This window comes from Gallinula chloropus (genome assembly GCF_964237585.1).
Source record: "Gallinula chloropus genome assembly, chromosome: 2".
Taxonomy (NCBI): domain Eukaryota; kingdom Metazoa; phylum Chordata; class Aves; order Gruiformes; family Rallidae; genus Gallinula; species Gallinula chloropus.
Genome location: NC_140086.1, coordinates 153,796,216 through 153,816,278, shown reverse-complemented (window position 1 = coordinate 153,816,278; position 20,063 = coordinate 153,796,216). Strand labels below are relative to the sequence as shown.

The window sequence follows — 20,063 nt, the reverse complement described above, 5'->3', positions numbered from 1 at the left end:
AAGTGATTTCACTGGGGGAGTGATACTCCCCAGGAAAATGAGCCAGTAATGGCTTACACAGCCTACTGCAGAGAGATCACAGAATCACAGAATTGTAGGGGTTGGAAGGGACCTCGAGAGATCATCGGGTCCAACCTCTGTGCCAAAGCAGGCTCCCTAGCTCATAATAGACCTAATTCTACATCCTAAATTCTTTCTCCTAAAGTTTCCCCATAAAATTTTAGTGCCTAGTTAATGTGAATAAGAACCAAGAGTAAAAGTGACTCAGATGCAGTCTCACAGAGGTTAAGGACACAGGGCCTTTTCCCCATTCAAATGGGCATCATGACACTACCATTCATGGCCATGCAAGTGGCTCTATCACATCTGTTTTTTGTCTAAAAATAGAGACCTTTTCCCCCACCACGTTCAACAGACAAGAAAGGATTCATGTTCAGCTCTCAGCATGAGAAAAGACCACCAGGCCATGCTGGATTATTTGGAGCCAAAAACTGGACTGAGCTATTCTGCAGTTTGAATGAATACACAGGTGGTAAAGGATCTTGTTCTTGCTTTTGAAACAAAGAAGAAATGTCATAACCTGATGCATAATAAGTTCAGAAGCCTCTAGAGCTCAGCCCTTCATGCCTTCGGGAACAATTCCCCCCGTGACTGTAGCTAGTAGAACAAAGTGAAAGAGAATGAACAAGTTTTCCCTCTTCCTCCTTGGAGGAAAAGCTCCACTAAGGGTATATCACTGAATTTACAATCTGTAATTAAAAAGTATTACAGAAAGGCAGGGGTTGGAAGGAACCTCTGGAGATCATCTCGTCCAAGTCCCCCGCTAAGGCAGGCTCACCTACAGCAGGTGAAAGTACAGAAAACCTGACAGTATGATGAGGGAGAATGAAAACTACTTAAATGACTTTGTTTTCTTAGTTGATAAACTTCAAGAGTATTGCATGCGCATGTAGATTTATTTCTCTTCAATTTGAAAGGACAGCCTGAGACATCAGAGTTGTGAGGTGCTCACAGCCTCAGGTTGCACAATGTGAGCAGCAAGGTGCCTCAAGTCAGCATATTTTAACTACAAGGAAAGATAGGGGCAAGCTATTTGGATTATTTCCCATAGGTTACCATACTTACAATTGGGCTAGCATTGATGTAGTCTGAATTGTCGTGGCTGTTTTCACCTTTCAGACATATCCTGGAATGATCATCTGCAAAGGAGAAAATAAGAAAGAGTCTATACAAGTGTTCTCCCCATTTTATGTCAAACAAGTCAAAGTGAGGTTAATGTGCATTTCAAGGCAGGCAAATGGTAACTATCAGAAGGGGTGTCTCCTTCTGACTCCCGAACTAGCACAGCCTTGATACAGCCACAGCATCACTGCCTGACTCAGGAATAAAGCACTCAAGTATTTCAGAGGCTCAGTATCATAAGATCACAGAATGACTAGGTTGGAAAAGACCTTTAAGATCATTGAGTCCAACCATACCTGTCCTCTACTAAACCATATCCCTGAATACTTCATCTACCCATCTTTTAAACACACCTAGGGATGGTGACTCAACCCTCTCCCTGGGCAGCCTGTTCAACGTTCTGACAACTCTTTCAGTGAAACTTTTTTTCCTAACTTCTAATCTGATCCTGCCCTGACACAGCTTTGTGCCATTTCCCTTTGTCCTATCACCTGTCACTTGGCTGAAGAGACCATTGCCCACCTCTCTACAACCTCCTTTCAGATAATTATAGTCAGTGATAATGTCCCCCCCTCAGCCTCCTCTTCTCCAGACTAAACATCCCCAGCTCCCTCAGCCACTCCTTGTAAGATTTGCCCTCCAGTTCCTTCTCCAGCCTCGCTGCCCGGTTCTAAACATGATGCACCATAATATGCTACAACCTCTCATAGAAAAAAGGAGATTCTCTACTGCTTTAAGACTACAAAATTTAAACTAGGCAAATGGCTAGGAAAAAACCCCCAACCCCAGTACTATGGCAAACTCTCCTGTGTTTGCAGGGTCATGGAGGAACTAAGCGTTGCCCACCTGGCTTCTCTGTAAAACCAACAGCAGGAATATCAACGTGTAGTTGAGAGCTGGACTGTAAATTAATCTGTTTCATTCAAAGACCAGCGCTGCATGGTGCTATGCTAGTGACAAAGGGATGTGATATGGCTTGGAGATGATCGTGGGACAGAGAAAATGCCAGTAACAACTGCACCTAAACGTATGACTGGAGCATATATAGATATATTGCACTGCTGTAATGTAATGTAGCTAGTTCAGACACTACTAGTAAAGAAAACAGCAGTTCTGGCCATAGGAGACTTACGTTTGCCCTTCATCAAAATTATGTTATTGCTTTTTAACTTGTATTTTTCCTTAGAGCTGCTACACCCCAAACTCTAGTCCTTTTTTTTTTTTTTAACTTCAGGACATATGTAATGGATGGGTTTTATTTGTCTGTATTTAGACAGTGACGATGCAGAAGTCTGCATCTCTTCCAGTCCTCTAGACTCACTCTCTTCCAAGAGAAAAGAAATACTTCTCTGTTATGAATCATCTCATCTTAATTTAGCTGTCTCAAACAGGCCAAACTGCACTCGAGAAATGCCTGTTTCTTTACATCGACTAAAGAAAGACCAAACCACATGCAGATAATTTATGCAAGAGACATCTAAGTCTTACAAAGGCATCTGAAACAACCTGCACCTGACACATAACCAGCACAATTTACACTTGGCTAACCTACCCTGCGTGGCATCTTGTGGTGAGAGGTTATGGAGCTGCCCTTTCTGTAACCATCTACAGCCAAACATGGATAGTGATGTTTTGAGAGGATCTTTCCACCAGTTATTCAAATAAACAAAATAAGAGTACAGAAATGCACCTTGTCCTCCTTCATATCTCATCAGCAGAATTACATGTGGGCTTTTAAAACTATTAAGTGCCATAATTATTTTAATAATACAGAACAATAAATGAATTACCAAACATTTTGAGTACCACACAGGAAAGCACAGACAGAGTTTTTGGGCTCTGCTTAGGTTTATTCACCAGTCAGGACAGTTCAGAGAATCACAGAATGGTCTGGATTGGAAGGTTCAATATGTGAGCAACACAAAGGTGTGCTTATATGAGTGTTGTTTATAATGGTCACTCAATTTCATCAGCAATATTTAACCCACCAATGTGAACAACCTTCTGGAATAAGAGTAGAGATGAACAAGTCATGTCAAATGAATGAAGAGCAATTCTTTGCTATTTGTATAAAATTACTTCTTCGGGTAAGGTTTCAACACAATAGAAGGATGAAGATGATGAGAAAGGGAACGTGCTCATGAACATTATTCACTTCCACCATACTTTAGCACCACTGCACAAAAAATCAGAAACATAAAAATTAATTTGTGGCATCTCAGACCTTGGGGCTACCCAAGAATTTGTATGGGAAGCTTTACAATGAGCATTGTCATAGAGTGTTAGAAGAGGTACACCTTTGAAACCTTTTGGCTATGCAGGAGATACGCAGGTTACACACACTGAATGTTGTCTCATGTATCTTAAGCTAAGGAAGCACTCAGGACAAACCTCATTCATTGGATAGCCAAAGTGTTTGAACTATGGACCAAAGAAAACATGTGAAATGTTTTCAAATGGATAAGCTGGAGAGAGCAGACAGTGATTCATCAGTAATTAGCAAATGGGTGTCAGTGTGACAGTGTGATTCTCCAATAAAAGTCAAGTGTCAGATCATATAAAAGAAGCCTTAGGGAGCACTAGCAACCAGGAGCTGCCAGCAGGGTGGGCAAACAGGGCATGGCACATCAGCAAGGGGGTGGTGCAGCAGTTTGCACAGCAGTTTGCTGGGAAGGGCATACAGGGAGGGCACTGAATCTCTGCCAGCTCAACCAGGGAGCAATGGCATCTGCCTGGCAGAAAGCCATGGCCTTTCCATGCTCTGCACCCACCATGACTGACACAGCTTCTCAGCCTGAGCTCTGGTGGGAAGATGCTGCCATCCTGGTGGTACAGGGGAAAATGGCAACAACTTCCTGCCCTGTGCCTACTGCACTTTCCCAGGTGTCCTGGCATAACAGGTATGATGTTCTGCAAGTGGAACCAAACAATAATGAGTACAAAGGTTCATCTAGCATGTCAAGGTTAAGATGGCCTATGTCCTGCATCAAAACTGCTTCCTTCCATAAACGAAAAAAAGGTGGCCCATCGTCATAGAGGCTTCCTTCTGAAGTGAACAAAAGGCCCAATATGCAGACTGGACACAATTCTTGTGGGTCCACAAGAGTGCTGCAACTGATGTCTATAAATTGTTCAGGAGGGATAGGCAAGGAAGGAGATGCAGTCTCCATGTGCAGCTTTGGCTAGAACTCAGGAAAAGAAAGAGAGTTTATGGCCTTTGGAAGAAGGGGCAGGCAACTCAGGAGGTCTACAAAGATGATGAGAGGTTATGAAAGGAGAAAAGTAGAAGAGCCAAAGCCCAAATAGAACTTAATCTGGAGCAACGTGGGCTAGCAGAATTTGGTAGGGGGTTGAAACTAAATGACCTCTGAGGTCTCTTCCAACCCCAAACCATTCTGTTTCTATAATATCTTTATCAATGATCTGGATGAGGGGATCAAGCATGCCATCAGTAGGTTTGTAGGCTACATCAAGTTGAGTAGGAATGTTGATCTGCTGGAGGATACCAAAGCAGTAGATGCAGTGCTTAGGGACATGTTTTAGTGGAAGAGTTTGCAGAACTATATGATCTTAAAGGTCTTTTCCAACCTAAACAATTCTACAATTTTATCAGCAACTTCAGGATCTTTTTTTTTAAACACAATGTTTTATCCAGACCCTATGATTTAGTGTGCCGTATCATTATCCTGCTCACTTGGAGCATACAGTCACAGGGTGAGACATGTTAAGGCTTTGGTAGAAAAAGGTGGTGAGACTCCATATTTATGCTCAGAAAAAACAAGAGTGCAAAAAGGGTTGTACATGTGTTTTCTGCATATATCCAGGGTTGGTACCCATGTGAGCTTCAGTTGCAGCATGAAGTGTTCATATTGACAGTGAACAGATTGTGCCTGTCTATGTCTGGTATCACCTCAAAGCTTCTAGGAACTATCATAATAGCTTTTCAGAAACAGGCAGAAAAGCAAGGAAAAAAAAAAGAAAGAGAATACCATGGACACCAGTTTGTTACGTCATCAATAAGTTACCAGGGAAAACACCGAACGTACAAGATTACTCTTTGTTTTGTAAACTGCATATTGATTATGTTAGAAGCAAGGAAAGAGAAGCAGGAGAAGCAGGAAACAAAAGGAAAGAAGGGGATGACAGAAAAGAAAGATATATAAGATCAATCTAAAAAGCGGGAAAGAAAGATGAATGAAGAAATAGGAGAGGAATGGTAATAAGGAAGTGAAAAAAAAGACAAATGCTACTGCAATCTGGCCAAGCTACTCGTCATCATTTCAAATATCTACAATAGCTACTGCTGAATGCTGAACTACTTTGCATTTCTATTGCTCCAGCCAAACTGCAGCTGAAAGAAAAGCAAATCGTACAGACAGATACATGTGGCAGAGAGAAGCTTCCTAAACCAGAAAGCGAGTACTAACCTATAGCTGAGGAGAAACACAGCACAATGTTGTATTTCACATACATATACAATATTAACTAAAAAATATAAAGTATAAAATATAAAGTATAAAAGATAGAGGATAAAGATAACATAAAACAAACTCACATGAGTTCACAGTATATAAACCCCTCAATTTCTACACCAAGAAAGCTAAGTTTTGGGGCTGACTTACAGATATCTTCACTTGGACTAGGTTACAGGTAATGGGGCTTGATTTAACTGGCTAAACAGGAACACATCATACGATTTGACAAAGTGTGGATGGGACATTGCACAAGGATAACAGATATGACACAAAACCTAAATACTTGCATCCTATTGGCCTGGTACCTGAAGCTCACATGGGATATCTGAGGCCATCCTACAGCCGTTCATTTCACTGTAAACCAAAAACCTACTTTTGGCCATTGCACAGCTCTCTTGATGCACTGAGTAGCTAGCTGCAATGAGTGCTTTCACATCTGGCTCACGTGGAGGCAGCTACATGGAAACATTTAGGCATCTTAATGTACAATTTCACAGAATCATTCCCAGAGAATTTGATTCAGTGCCTCAGTGTAGGTTTCTAGTGCCATCTCAGGTGTCCTAAGGATAGTCAGGCTAGCAGCTAGGAGGACACAGGTCTCCCACAGAGACTCTTTTATACCTACTAGTTCTACATGGGACCTTGAATACTTTAGGCATCTCAAACAGTACTAGATGTCTGTGTTTAAACAAGAGAATGGACCACAGACCATCATATATATATGGATTATTTAAACAGTGACCAATACTACAGTAGGATGCCATCTCAGAGTCTTCCATCTCACAGTCACCCTGCAACTTAATGATAAGACCTGTTACTTTCTTGGTTTTCATATGAGGACTGAAAGCTTGGGGAATTAAGACACACATCTTCCCTAATTAGTTCTGTCTTCTGATTCCTTTCAGTCAGGTACTTCTGAAAGAATAGAACTAACAAGGAATGGACACAGGAAGTATCCAGTCTGAATCCAGGCATCATAGAGCAGAGCATAGCTCACAATACCCAACCTAGCACATTCTCCCTGGATCAGCATTCTCCTCCTTCCAGGTTTAGATTGATTTTTTTCATACAAATACTATGCAGAACTACACTGAAGTAAGAAAGTAACTACTGAAGAGGAAAAGTGGAGCAGTCTGAAGACTGTGAAAAATGTTTGTTGATTACGATTATTTTGCCTATAGATTATTTGCACAAAATGGAACTCTTCTGAGATCTGAACTGAAATCAAGTTCATTTATTCCAAAGCATCGTTTATATGTGTATTACTGGTATGGATAATGCACACACCCAGAGCAAGTACCCTCTGCTCAGGTGCATGTCCTCTGGCTGTGCTCTGACAGCACACAAACCTCAGGACAGGGCACACTGCTCCCAAATGATTTCCTTTCCTTTGAACCTCAAGCAGCAGTACAAGTTAGGGGTTGTCCTGAGAAGCAGCACTACAGAGAAGGACCTGGGAGTCCTGGTGGACAAGCTGTCTGTCCGTGTGCCAGCAATGTGTCCTTGTGGCCAATGGTATCCTGGGGTGCATTTAGAAGAGCATGGCCAGCAGGTTGAGGGAGGTTCTCCTCCCCATCTACTCTGCCCTGGTGAGACCACATCTGGATTCTGTGTCCAGTTCTGAGATCCCCAGCTCAAGAAAGACAAGGAACTACTGGAGAGTGTCCAATGGAGGGCTAAAAAGATGATGAGGGGACTGGAACATCTCTCAAATGAGGGAAGGCTGAGAGATCTGGGGCTGTTTAGTCTGGAGACCGAGACAGAATCTCATCAATATTAATAAATACCTAAAGGGCGGGTGTCAGTAGGATGGTGCCAGGTTCTTCTCAGAGATGCCCAACAACAGGAAAAGAGGCAGTGGGCACAAATTGGAACATGGGAAGTTCCATCTCAAGATGAGGAAATACTTCTTCACTCTGAGGCTGGCAGAGCCCTGGGACAGGCTGCCTGAAGATGCTGCGGAATCTCCTTCTCTGGAGAGATTCAAAACCTGGGCATGAATTTGTGCAACCTGCTCTAGGTGACTCTGCTTTAGCAGAGGGTTTGGACTAGATGATCTCCAGAGGTCCCTTCCAATCCCTGCCATTATGGGATACTGTGATTCTGTGTGAAAATGAAAGCACAGAGGTAAGCAGGTTGCTCTCATCTATACCATGACCCACAGACACAGCTATGGCAGAGAGATTCTGATAGATGTTCACTGCAAAACGTTGTTTGTCAAACGTTTAAAATAGCTGTATGTACCTGCAGTATATGTAAATGACTATATGCAGTACTGACCCTGCTGAGATGGTTTTATTTTGCAGAGGTGCAAGAAGAGAAAATAAAGTCTGGAAAGCTTTTTTTTTGGATGTCAACAAATGGAGCCACTCCTGTGTGCACGCAAAAAAGAAGGTATCTCATTGCCCTAAATTCCAGCAACCTGCCTGTTGGTTGGATAAAATGATGCAATTTTCTTAAGTCCCAGTTACTTCAGTTGTTAGAATATCTTAACTAGTAATTAATTAAGTGCAGTGTCAAGGTGTTCTGCTACCAAGTGTTGTTTGTAAATAGAAATGATATGTATAATAATAAGATATGACAAAATAGTGAGATTAAAGAAAATGTTAATCTAGAAATTACATCAGTTATGTAATCAGCAAAAATAATATATTATTTTAAGACTGGTTAAGAAAGAAAAATGCAAAGTAAATACAACATGATATTAAAGCTTCTTTGAAGCCTTCCTAAGATGAAATCTTTTACATGAATTGGCAATCTTGTTCTACCTTGTCAAGGTGATTATGAATATGAAAGGGGTAAGGAAATGCTAACAAGGCATTACTCTGTGAGAATACTTTGAATGTAGCATAACAACTTTGTAGCATATCAAAAGCATATCAGCTTTGCTTCGTAATTTATTATGAAGCAAATCTGTGGCTTTTTGCTATAGGTTTAATTTTAAGCATAGTAAAAAAAGTGAAGTGGGCAAACTGGGCTCTTTTTCATCTCAGTGCAATTTTAAGAATCTACAATAACCATTACCTTATCAAAATTTAAGATTGTTTAAACTCAATGTCACATTTTCTACCTATCATCAAAGTAGTTTTAAGGGCACAACATAGCTGTTTACCAGTTCACAGAAGCTTCAGAAAGTGAGGACAGGTAATTTTGTGCCATTCAGTCAAAAAGGAAAGTTTCCAGTGCACTAATAGCTATAACAGAAATTTCCACATACACAGCCAATAGCACTCTACTTGTAAAAGTTCTAAGGGACTTGTGCTAAAATACTTCTAATTAAAGCTTCAGACAAATTGCAGCTACCCTACCTGTGTCCAAATCACAGAATCACAGAATTGTAGGGGTTGGAAGGGATCTCAAGAGATCATCGAGTCCAACCCCAAGATAGTACCGATTCAGTCTAGACTCAGCAATAGGAAGAACAGGCATAACAATATGCTGTGGAAGAAGAGACTTGTCAACCGAAGGCTGATCAGTGTAGGCTGATTTATCCACACGGTACAATATGATGAAAACAGACAGACTCTCTTAGCTCTAAAATAGGTCAAGTCTCTAGTGAGGCATGATGCCCAAGCTAAAAATCTCTGCTCCTTAGCACTGCCACATCTTACTTCTGGATTCAGAGCTAGAACAGTCTAGTCTGAGGGTCCCCATCTTACTGCTTGTTGCATCATGAAGACACATTTCCTACATTGGCTCAATAACCAGCATCAATTTGTGGCAACACCTGCAGCTCCCATGTTTCTCCAAGGCAGCACCCTGAAACAGTCTGGCTTAATTTATGACATAAATTTAATTTATGTCTTGGGACAGCTAAAGATGGTCTGACTGTAACACCACATTGAAAGGAACACTTTAAGCAGGAAGATTAAATTGCATCAACACATGTTATCATGGAGTAATTTTCATTGTCTATCATGTCAGGTAAATGCTATCTTTCTAGGGTGGAAAAGAGTACAGAAGTTTTGCACTTCTCTAACTTTCATGGTGACTTGACGACCTTTCAACAGAGCTGATCCCAAAACACATGCTGTTGCCCCAAAACACTTTTGATCAGCTGAGCTTCTGTATTCTTCTCCTAAGCAGCAAAATATTGCAAAGAGAGCCATGACATACGCAAGAGAGCCAAACCCTGCTGAAGCAAATACGCAAGGACTGATGGGCTCACTTAAATTATCCTGCACTTCCAAAGAATCTTCACTCTAAATCTGGCTCTGACATTTACTTAACATGGTACCTGTCACTTCCCCATTTCTAAAGGAGGAATAGTACTTAGTCAAGGCTCTCATAAGGAAAATTAATGTTTTCAGGGCACTTTAAAAATTAAAATAGCTATATGTGTTTGCCAAGCTACCCAGCTGGATTGTGGGCACACTGATGGAGAGCGTTTTTGTTGCTGTGGACTATGCATATATTCTCAGTTTCAGTTTTGTTACATTGGTTGCTTAATAAAATGTGTGCCACAGATTACTGATATAATCTATGAGTTACATACAGAGTTACATAGCACAGGGAAAAATATGTTGCTTTAATTTCAAGCTCAGAAAGGGGGCTGCTTCCAGAAAAGAGCAGATTCTAGGACTACAAACACTGGGTGCTTTATTTTTTTTCTTTTTCTCTTTTTATCCTAAGCCTAGCAGAAAGAGAAGCCAGTTTGCAAGCTTACCCACTGGAGCCTAAAGGGGCTCATTCAGTACAGCTGAGTATCTGACAAACAGATCATCTAGCTCTGATTATAGACTGCTGGTATTACTGTTGGATGGACATGATACCAACTTGTCTAAACACAAGCCAAACTTCTTTCTGTTGAATGGCTACAGATGCCACTCTTGTACAGAAAGTATTCCAGCATGGAAAAACATCCTGGCTATTGAATTCCATGAGGCAGCACAGCTGCAGCAGCAGTGCTGTGTGGCAGAGTTGTGCATTTCTGTAACATATATGAAACTTAGAAGAGGATAAACGGTATCTGATATAACAACAGAACAGGCACCCAGCCCACAGTTGTAGCTACAGTCTTCTAGTACACACATAAGCTTCTCTGTTATCTGCTTGCCTGTCCTCTACAGCTTCCAAACGACTGTGCAATGGATACTGAGCAAAGTATTGAGAACTTAAAATGCAATCATCTGAATTAAAGCGTACATACATGGTACCACAGCCCGGGAGCGATTCTTCTGGATATTGTCCTCCTGCTGTGCAACAGTGGCGGCATTGGGTTCGGCCTGGTAAGCACACAGAGCTTCCCACTCTTTCTCCAGACGATTCTTGTTTTTCAGATGATCTTCCATGTAGGACTGGAATTAAAAGGACAGCGCCTTAAACATTGACTTAGCTAGGCTCAAAGTTAAGCTAAAAGGACGTATCTCAGGCTGGAGAGCATATGAATCCTGAGCTTTGGGGAGAAAACACACTCAGGCTTATGGCTAACTGCAAGCTTATTTGTGCTGTACACAATGAGAATGCTAAGATGTACCAGTGCTAACAGAGAAGAAATGTTGGAACCCCCAGCTACTGAGCTTCAGGAGAAAATGATTTCTTCTTCAGTACCCAGAAAATGTAAGCCCAAACATCTCTTTCATCAGGCAATCAAACAGAAATGAAAGCTCATCGATAAAAATTACTACCACAACAGTTCACATCAAACCAAGGGCTTTTAAAACTAAAGTTCAAGCACATTTGCAAATCACAACAACAATACAGCTCCCGAGAATGAAAAAATTGCCAGGCTGAAGTGTCATGGCTCAAGTACTGGGTCATTAGGAACTCATCCTGCACATGAACTGGCACAGAGGAGGTCTTCAACTGAGAAGGTGCTGTTAATTAATATTAATATATATGTTGCTAAAGATTATACCTGCCATTCAGTGAAGTTGAGAGTGCTAGGTGAAGCATCACCAAAGAAAAATTAAGTGGCTACGGCAGGAATGACAGCCCATCATAGTCTACTGGTGCAGGTCTTAAGTTTTTGCAGATGTCCCAAGACTAGAGATTCAGTACAGCAGTGGATCATGAATTCCAAAAATTTGCCAAAAGTGACCTAAAGCCCTATTCCTTCAGCCTGTGGACCTGGAAATTGTCTGAGTAGGTGAGAGGAAGATAGCAAAAAGTAGGAAGGGTGGGGAAAAACAAACTTTTCCCTCCTTTTAACATGAAAATCAAGAAAGCAATCACCTGTTACTGTAAGCCTATTTAACTGGCAAAATTACCTTTCAGAGCCTGTCATCTTCTCCTAGAGAAAACAACAACAATCTCACATTACACACAGTTCGTATTTGTAAATTAAATTCCATACTACCTTGACAGGGTAGGTTGAAATTAACATCACTGAATAGATTAAAAAAAAAGGACAGACTGTTTTGGGTACAGGCTCAGGGTCTGGATGTAGATTGGGAGGAGAACTGTGGGTGCCTCTGGCCCAAACATCAGTCAAAGTGGTTCCTGCTGGAGCACTTACTAATACAGCCCAATCTATAGCAACACTTGTCTAGAAAAGGCTCCTGGAAAGGATTCGCTAAAAAAGTACAAAAAGCAGTTTAATTGCACAGAAAACCTTTTCCATTGACAACCTCTGTTATGTATAGTTCTCCCCAAACATGCTTTAAAGAAGAAAGGCTCTCATGTCCTCTCAGCAGGTTTAACAGAAGGTGCAAAAAGCTTGCAGCTTGTCTTCTGCCAAATGGGAGCTCCGCTGAAGCTGCCGCTCCGCCGCGCATCCCACCCGGCCGGGGGAAGCGGGATGCTGCTCTCTCTAGCAGCTTGAACAGCTTTTCGGTTACGAAAGAGCCCCTGACACACAGCTTTGTTTTGTGCAGGGTTTGCCGGGTGCGTGAGCCTTTACACAAGGTTTGTAAATCAAACCTGTTACTGAAAAGCAATTCAGGAAGCCACGCTTCCAGAAAGGGTATCTTTTGAGGACACGGAAATGCGTTGGGTTAGAAGAAAGGTTTCTACAGGAGGTAAAAAATAATGGTGTCCTAGGTGCAATCAAAACACCTACTGTGTGATTGCTTCTTTTCTAGAATGAAGGAAAAAGCATTGCAGTGGACAGAGCCGTGACCTGGCGGAGGGGGAGCCAGGAGAGCTGCGTGGCTCCATCGGGTGTTATGGGAGTGCATCAGCTAACATGTTCCCAGCCCTAACCTGCGAGTTAATGAGAGGACACCATCCTCTGATGGCTTGCTTGCCCTTCCCTGTGCTAGTGGGGAAAGGAGGGAGGCTAAAGATCTCATCTTTTTCTCCTAGCAAATCTGCCCCTGGACATGTATACTGAACATGATAAAAATAAAGATAATCCCTCCTGAGCAGAGAATAGTTGGTATATAAGACTTTTTATGAGGCAAAAAACCTAGCAAAATCTTACAAGAGTCCTGGCTTCAGAGAAGCTGTTTAGCATGCAGCAGGCAGAGATCAGGCAGTCAAGGACCAGCCCACAGCAACTTCCCATTTAAAACCACAGTTTTATAACCTGATTCATTTTGACATGCCCATCACCGATGTCCCATAGACATCAGGGACATTTTATGCAGATCCAGAGATCTGCCAACACTGAATCTCTCCAAAATATTGTGAGATCCACAAAGCTGTACAAAAAAAGCCATGAACACTCGATTCCTAAGGCAGGGTTGTATGTAGCAAGGGGCTTTCTGTTGGCTGCAACATGTCCATTTGATGATTTCAAGGACTGTGCTTTAAACAGACATTTTGTTTTCCTTTAAAATGATCACATGTGACACCGTTAAGGTAATTTGTTTGCTTTTAGTGCACATGATTATTTACATAACTCATCTCTTTAAAAAGGAATACTCCTTTGACCTTCATAGAATCACAGACTGGTTTGGGTTGGAAGGGACCTCAAAGCCCATCTAGTCCCAGGGACACCCTCCACCAGCCCAGGTTGCCCAAAGCCCCATCCAGCCTGGCCTTGAACACTGCCAGGGAGGGGGCAGCCACAGCTTCCCTGGGCAGCCTGTGCCAGAGCCTCACCACCCTCACAGGCAAGAATTTCTGCCTCATATCTCATCTAAATCAACCCTCTTTCAGTTTAAGCTCATTACCCCTTGTTGTATCACTCCATGCCCTTGTGAACAGTCCCTTTTTTGAGGGCATGTAAACCCCTTCCTTTTTCAGGGAATCCCGAGCATAAAGAGAAATCAATGTTCAAATGAAAACACACTGAAATATTTTCTTTAACCAGACAACCACTTTTCATGTGGTCTCAACACCTGCATCACATGGATCAGATTCACGGGGCACTTCTTAATCAATCTTGAAAAGGTGTTTGACTATTTGAATCAACCTGTGGCAGGTGCTGCACAACATCGGTATCTGCTTTACACACATTTTAAAAAGCTACTGAGAAAGAAGCTTGCTTCAAAACATTCAGAAGACAGACAATTCCCCCAGAGTTAAGTAATCTTTCATTTACAGTCCTTCAGAGCCCCTACGCTCATCCCCATTTTGCTAAACAGAAGCTTAGTGATTTTCAAACACTCTCTTGGGAGCTGCTGGATGTACATTAAATTGAGTGGAACTTCTGATATTTTAGAGATTGTATGTCTACTCAAATCCACTCCTTAATTAGGATGTTTTTATGAGACATTCTGCAGCATTTGCCTGGTACAAAATAAATTCATTACCAACATGTCAAACACGCACATGATTTTCCTTGTCCCAGAGCAGCAGGTAGAATAAATAGAGGTTGTCACCACTGCTACAGTAATGTTCCTCAAAGCCTGCTGAAAAAGGTCTGGTCTCACCAATATGTCCACATCAAGACAAGTCCTGTAATCCCAAGTATATGCCATTATTTAAACAAACACAGACTATGAAAAGACAGAGCACAACAGCCTGGCTCAGCTTTGGTAAAGCTTCCTGAGTGCTCAGTTGATGCTGCAATATGATGCCAAATCACCTGGTTTTCTTTAGTTTGTTCTTTACTCGCAGAGTGACAGCCAGTCCGTGCTTTGTGACTAAATTAAGGTTAACAAATACAACAATTAAATTCTAAATGTCTGGTCAATCTCCAAATACCTTCTTCAGAGATAGTATAGTTTGCATCTGTCAAGATATTTGTTTTAAAAACGTCTATTTTATTAGCTGATGTTCATCTATTAGAAAAAGCAATTATTTTTGACAACATACTTCCAGTACTGAACTTGATTAGACACTCTTTCCATGGCTGAGGATGTCTCTTTTAATGAAAAGATGGGCAACTCTTGAATTGACAGACCTTGACAGGTCTAATCGAATCTCAAATGTCAGCTGAAGAAGTGGATGGGACATTATCTTAATCCTGTTAAAAGGTGACCACTGAAATCCACCCCTTCAAGCTAACAGTGTGAGACCCTCTGCTTTCAAACCACTGCTGCTTCTTCCAGAAATGCAGAGGAGGACCCGGCAGCGCTGTGGTGCTTCACTGGGTTCCTCTGATGGGATTTGGAGAGGAGACAATTTGACCTAGCTTTTAGCAAACTATGCACTGTTATTAGCAAATTGTGCACTGAATGACCATATTTGAAACTAGTTTTGTTATTCTCTCCAACTGACTTATGTAAAGGCTTTTCTTGGCCTTTGTTCCTTGCTAAGTTGTAGGCCATATTGTTCTGGCACAGGACACCCCAGCGTTTTGCTATTCTGTTTGAACTTTGTCTTCTTCAGTAAATATTACATTGACTATATGCAAGAGGAAAACTTTTCTGTGTAAATTCAATTTACTTTCAACACAACATATGATTTTCTCCTTCCTTTTTCTGGCTTAATACCTTATCATTAGCAACTTCACAGTAATTTTTCTGTTCCCACTCATTACTTGCAGTGCTCTGGAAGATACAGGCAGAAGAAATCTATCCGATTACCCACTTCCAGGTCTTCAAATAATGCCTTGCTTCTTGTACTTCACTAAGAAACTTTACTAACATTTAGGTGTCCTCGGTCTAAAGCAGAAGCTTAACGCAATTCATGACTATTCCTCGGGACACAAACTGTTCTGAACTATACGCTGCATTCCTGGAAATACTTAAATATTTTCAAGAAGTAATCACAGTCCTCATTTGAGATGGGTTTTTCAGAAGCCTGTCAATAGTACTGTTTTTCTGTTGCAAACTTTATTTGCTACCCATTGTCACCAATCCATTATTTCAACATTGTTGTTCTGTGCAATTTCTGTTTGTATGTATTCCAGTGTCTTCACAGATCACAAAGTAATGGGTCTATGCAAACTACAGACAGCTCTTCTTGCAGCTCTTTTCTTCAAAGATAATTTACCTGTCTGTGTTTTCAGATCTAAGGTTTTCAAACTTTTGAATTACTCCCCCATCACCACTTCTGTACTGAACTTTACACCGTGATATTGCTTGCAAAAGTCATTAAGTCACTTCCATCATCCACTTCAAGATCATTACTTAAAAAGTTAAATATAATTGAAACTAACAGTAATTCCTGTACTCTGCCAGACACTCCCATACATAGCTTTTGATCATTACTCTTTGTATATCATCCTGTAGCCACATTTCAACCCACATAATTGTCTTCTAAAAAATTGACATTAATTTTTCAATTAACTATTCATGAGACAGTTTCAAGGCTTCATTAAAATTTGGATATATTACATCTGTTGTTTTCACTTCATCTATTGCTTTTGTAATTTTAGTTAAATAGAAAGCAATCAAGTTTGTCCAGGCAAGATTTATTCTTTATAAAATTATGCACATTCTTACTCATTGTGCAGCTATCCAATGGAAAGGATGAAGATTAGCAAATGCACAAAGGAAAGATTCCAGCCTTCCCTATCCTCTTAAATGAGACCCTCACACTTATCTCCCTTTTATGCCCTTGAAAAATCTCTTACTAGATAATCAGCAATTTCTTTTTTAATATGTGTTCCATTATATTCTAGGGCTGGTGTCTGGACTCAGGGAACAGCAATAGAAAGGTTCATTTCTCTTCTCCTCTACCCTTCTCCCCACTCCTCTTTTTTACAAAATTATGATCGGTCTTCTATTTTGGTGCACCCCTGCTTGTACAGATTTGCTTAAATAAAGCTCCTTGATAGAAGTATCACTACGAGAAGAGCACCACAACATTTATTAACATTTTCTAAGCATTTTTCACATCTCCTACCACAGCCTCTGATATAGTAATACTGAAGTTACTTTAAGCTCTTCCTTGTTTACAGAAGGTCGGTCTTTCTCTCGGAACTGCCATGGTGTTCTTGCAGGGACTGAGGTCTGGGAGCTCACCACATGTTTTGATGAAGAATGCTCTCAATGGTGCTCCACGTGGAAGAAAACACAGGAACAGAGCCAATATATGCCCATTCCTTTCCTACCTTTCTTTTTTAAGAAAGCAGGCCTTAAGTAAAGAGAGGATGTGCTACCTCTACTGACAGAAGTCTTACAATCAACTAACACATTAAGAAAATCAGAGTTTTCTCCAAAAGTTACAGTCCTGTTGAAGTACCACAGATGTTTCTGGTGCTAGGATCCAACCAACCCCAGTCATAAAGAAGTCGACTACTGCTGTTACCAAGACCAGCTCCATCCCCAAAACATCATTCCATAACTATTGTTAAAAACACTAGTTTTAGTCACAAAATAGCAAATGTTTTCAACATCAACTGTAGAGAAGTATGACTTTATTGGGCTAATGAGTTGTACATACATGTAAGACAGGCTGTGAGAGTTGGGCTTGTTCAGCCTGGAGAAGAGAAGGCTCCGGGGAGACCTAATTCTGGCGTACCAATACTTAAAGGGGTCCTACAGGAAAGTGGGAGGGGGCTGTTCATCAGGGAGTGCAGTAATAGATCAAGGGGGAATGGCTTCAAGATGAAAAAGGGTAGGTTTAGGTTAGATGCTAGGATGAAATTCTTTACTCTGAGGGTGGTGAGGCACTGGCAGAGGGTGCCCAGAGAGATTGTGGGAGCCCCATCCCTGGAAGTATTTAAGGCGAGGTTGGATGAGGCTTTGAGCAACCCGATCTAGTGGAAGGTGTCCCGCCCATGGCAGTGGAGTTGGAACTAGATGATCTTTGAGGTCCTGTCCAACCCAAAACATTCTACTTAGCAACTACTTGACAGTATCTCACAGAACTTACACCTGTAAGAAAGCTCAGCTGGCTATAAGGTCTTACATACTTTCTATCCTGGAGAGCATTCTTTATCCACTACTGTCAATGACAACACTCCTGACTTTACTGGAGCCAGGATTTCATAATTTGATTAGTCATTTCAGGTTGGAGGCACCTTTCTCTTCTAACTGGTCCTGATCTTACCAGCAAAAACTAAGGTAACAACAAGTGAAAAAAAATAGGAAATAAGAACCTGGGAATTTGTATTTTGTCCTTATAAAATACACTGATAAATTATTTTTCCTCTTCAGTATTTGGAGCCATATTACTACCATAGTGCATTTTGATCTAATTTTTCTCATATTTCTCAGTGGTTTTGAAGTAGTTTTTCAAGCAGTGTTTTTGAAGTAGTATTTCAAGTAGTTTTGAAGCTTTTTCAATTAACTATTGAAAACTACTATGAAGCTTTACTAGTAATTTGGCATAAAGGACTACTAGTAACATATGTAACAAAGTAGGTGATGAAGGAAAACTTAAAGAGATGAAGGAAAACTTAAAAAAAAAAACCAACCAAAAAACCTAGAGGGAGGCAATTCTCTTCAGCCTGGTTGAGAATAATAACCCTAGACTGTTTTCAAATAGGTTGTATTGCTAGGAAATATATTAACTTCCATGGTGATGTCAGCCAACAATAAAAAATTACATCCCATAGAGCCAGTTTTATATTTTTAGATGCAAAGATGTAAACAACTAAGGGTGTACACAGAGAGCAGAGTCGTGCTTTTAGCACACCTTCTAAAATAATTTAAAATGATTGTCCTTGGGTTTCTTGAGATGCATCATCTTTGCATGAACAGTGTATGACACCATCTATCAAACCAGACTATCATGCAACTTATGTGAGAACGACCGTAATTCACAAGTACATTAAATGGCAACCTATGCTCTGTTTACCTAAATTAATATACCTTAGATGTACTGTACATCACTGCCTCCCCTCCTCTCTTAATGCTCTGATAATAGAGTTTTGTAACTTGTAAAAGGATTACTTCAATCCAATCAGCAGGTGCTGGGATCAGTGTGTGTCAGACAAACACTCGCTAATCCCTTTCCTTACAGCTCCCAGCTGCCAAAGGTGCTCAGTGAAATCCCAGTGAAATGGCTGGATACAACCTGGTGTGGACTGACGCAAGTTTTCAGCTCTGGAGGAAATCTTGGAAAATACATGTGGTGCTGAACATTACTTGAATCGGGAATGGTGGAGGCAGGGAGGCTTTTGAAAGGGAACGTAGCTAAGAAATAAAACATTAAAAAAATTAGAATGCTCAATTATGAAATATTTACTCTACCTGGCTCTCTAAATATAGCAGGATATGAAGAAATTCAGTCTACAAAGAATCCCTTCTCAAAGACTATCAACTACTTAATGGTGTCTTCTAGGTCTTAAAATACAACCACCCCATTTCCTCCTCCTTACACTTTTTCTTGAAATCTAAATTATGCCTATGAAGTTTCACCCCTGCAATTACTTTGCTTTAAATAAACCTCTACAAAAAGGAGATGATTGCCATAAAAGGAATATAATTTGCTCCCTTACAATCTTTGTATTTCTATAGCTCCTTCTGTCCAACTGTCTGAAAGCACTCACATTACTTCTGCAGGGGAGGCAAGTATCAGTGGTGTTTCACAGATGGGAAATGAAAGGGCAGAAGCTTCGAAGTGGACTTCCTGGGGTCACAGAATAAGCTCCTAAACCACTTATTTTACAAGGAAATTCAGAACTCAGTAGTCTTAACTGCTGTTTTTTCCTTTTCCCATGATCATGTTTATAGACAGGGCTAAAGGTTGCCCAACAATCATGAATCACATGAGATCTGATACATCTTTTGTGATTAGAGCTTACCAGACATTCTGACTCCAATAGAACAGGTTTCAGCTGGGGGGGGTGTGTGTTTGTTTAGAAGCACAGGGTTTAAGTGGTCGATGATTATTTAAAAAATTAATTTATTCACATTAGATTCTGTTTATATAAAATATGCCAAACTAAATAATAAAGATTTAAAATATTAATTAACCAAAATCAGTTGCCAATCCTTCCATAGTTCTTATGGTAGATTTCCCAATTAAAAAACCTTTAACAATAAATAGTCTTTAAATAAAGGGAGTATGTTATTTCAAAAGATGGGGGACTAGACCTCTTAGCCAAATGCTGCTATTTCACAGCATGGGATATGTTGTGACATTTCTTAAAACCAAAAATAAATCCGAACCAATGACAACAAAACCCCCCCAAACCTCCCCATTAAAGACAATTCCGCAGTGCAGGAACTGACGCCAAGG

At 40.7% G+C, this 20,063-nt stretch overlaps 1 protein-coding gene across 1 annotated transcript in view; it reads right to left on the bottom strand.

Moving 5' to 3' along the window:
* The window catches only part of PTPRN2 (protein tyrosine phosphatase receptor type N2), a gene marked incomplete at both ends in the record, with an annotated part of 656,586 nt that overhangs the window by 50,782 nt on the left and 585,741 nt on the right, over positions 1–20,063 (bottom strand). The window contains 2 exons of the mRNA XM_084279942.1: positions 1,126–1,199; positions 10,807–10,954. Of these exons, the coding sequence (XP_084136068.1) occupies positions 1,126–1,199; positions 10,807–10,954 (222 nt within the window). The remainder of the gene's footprint in view (positions 1–1,125; positions 1,200–10,806; positions 10,955–20,063) is intronic.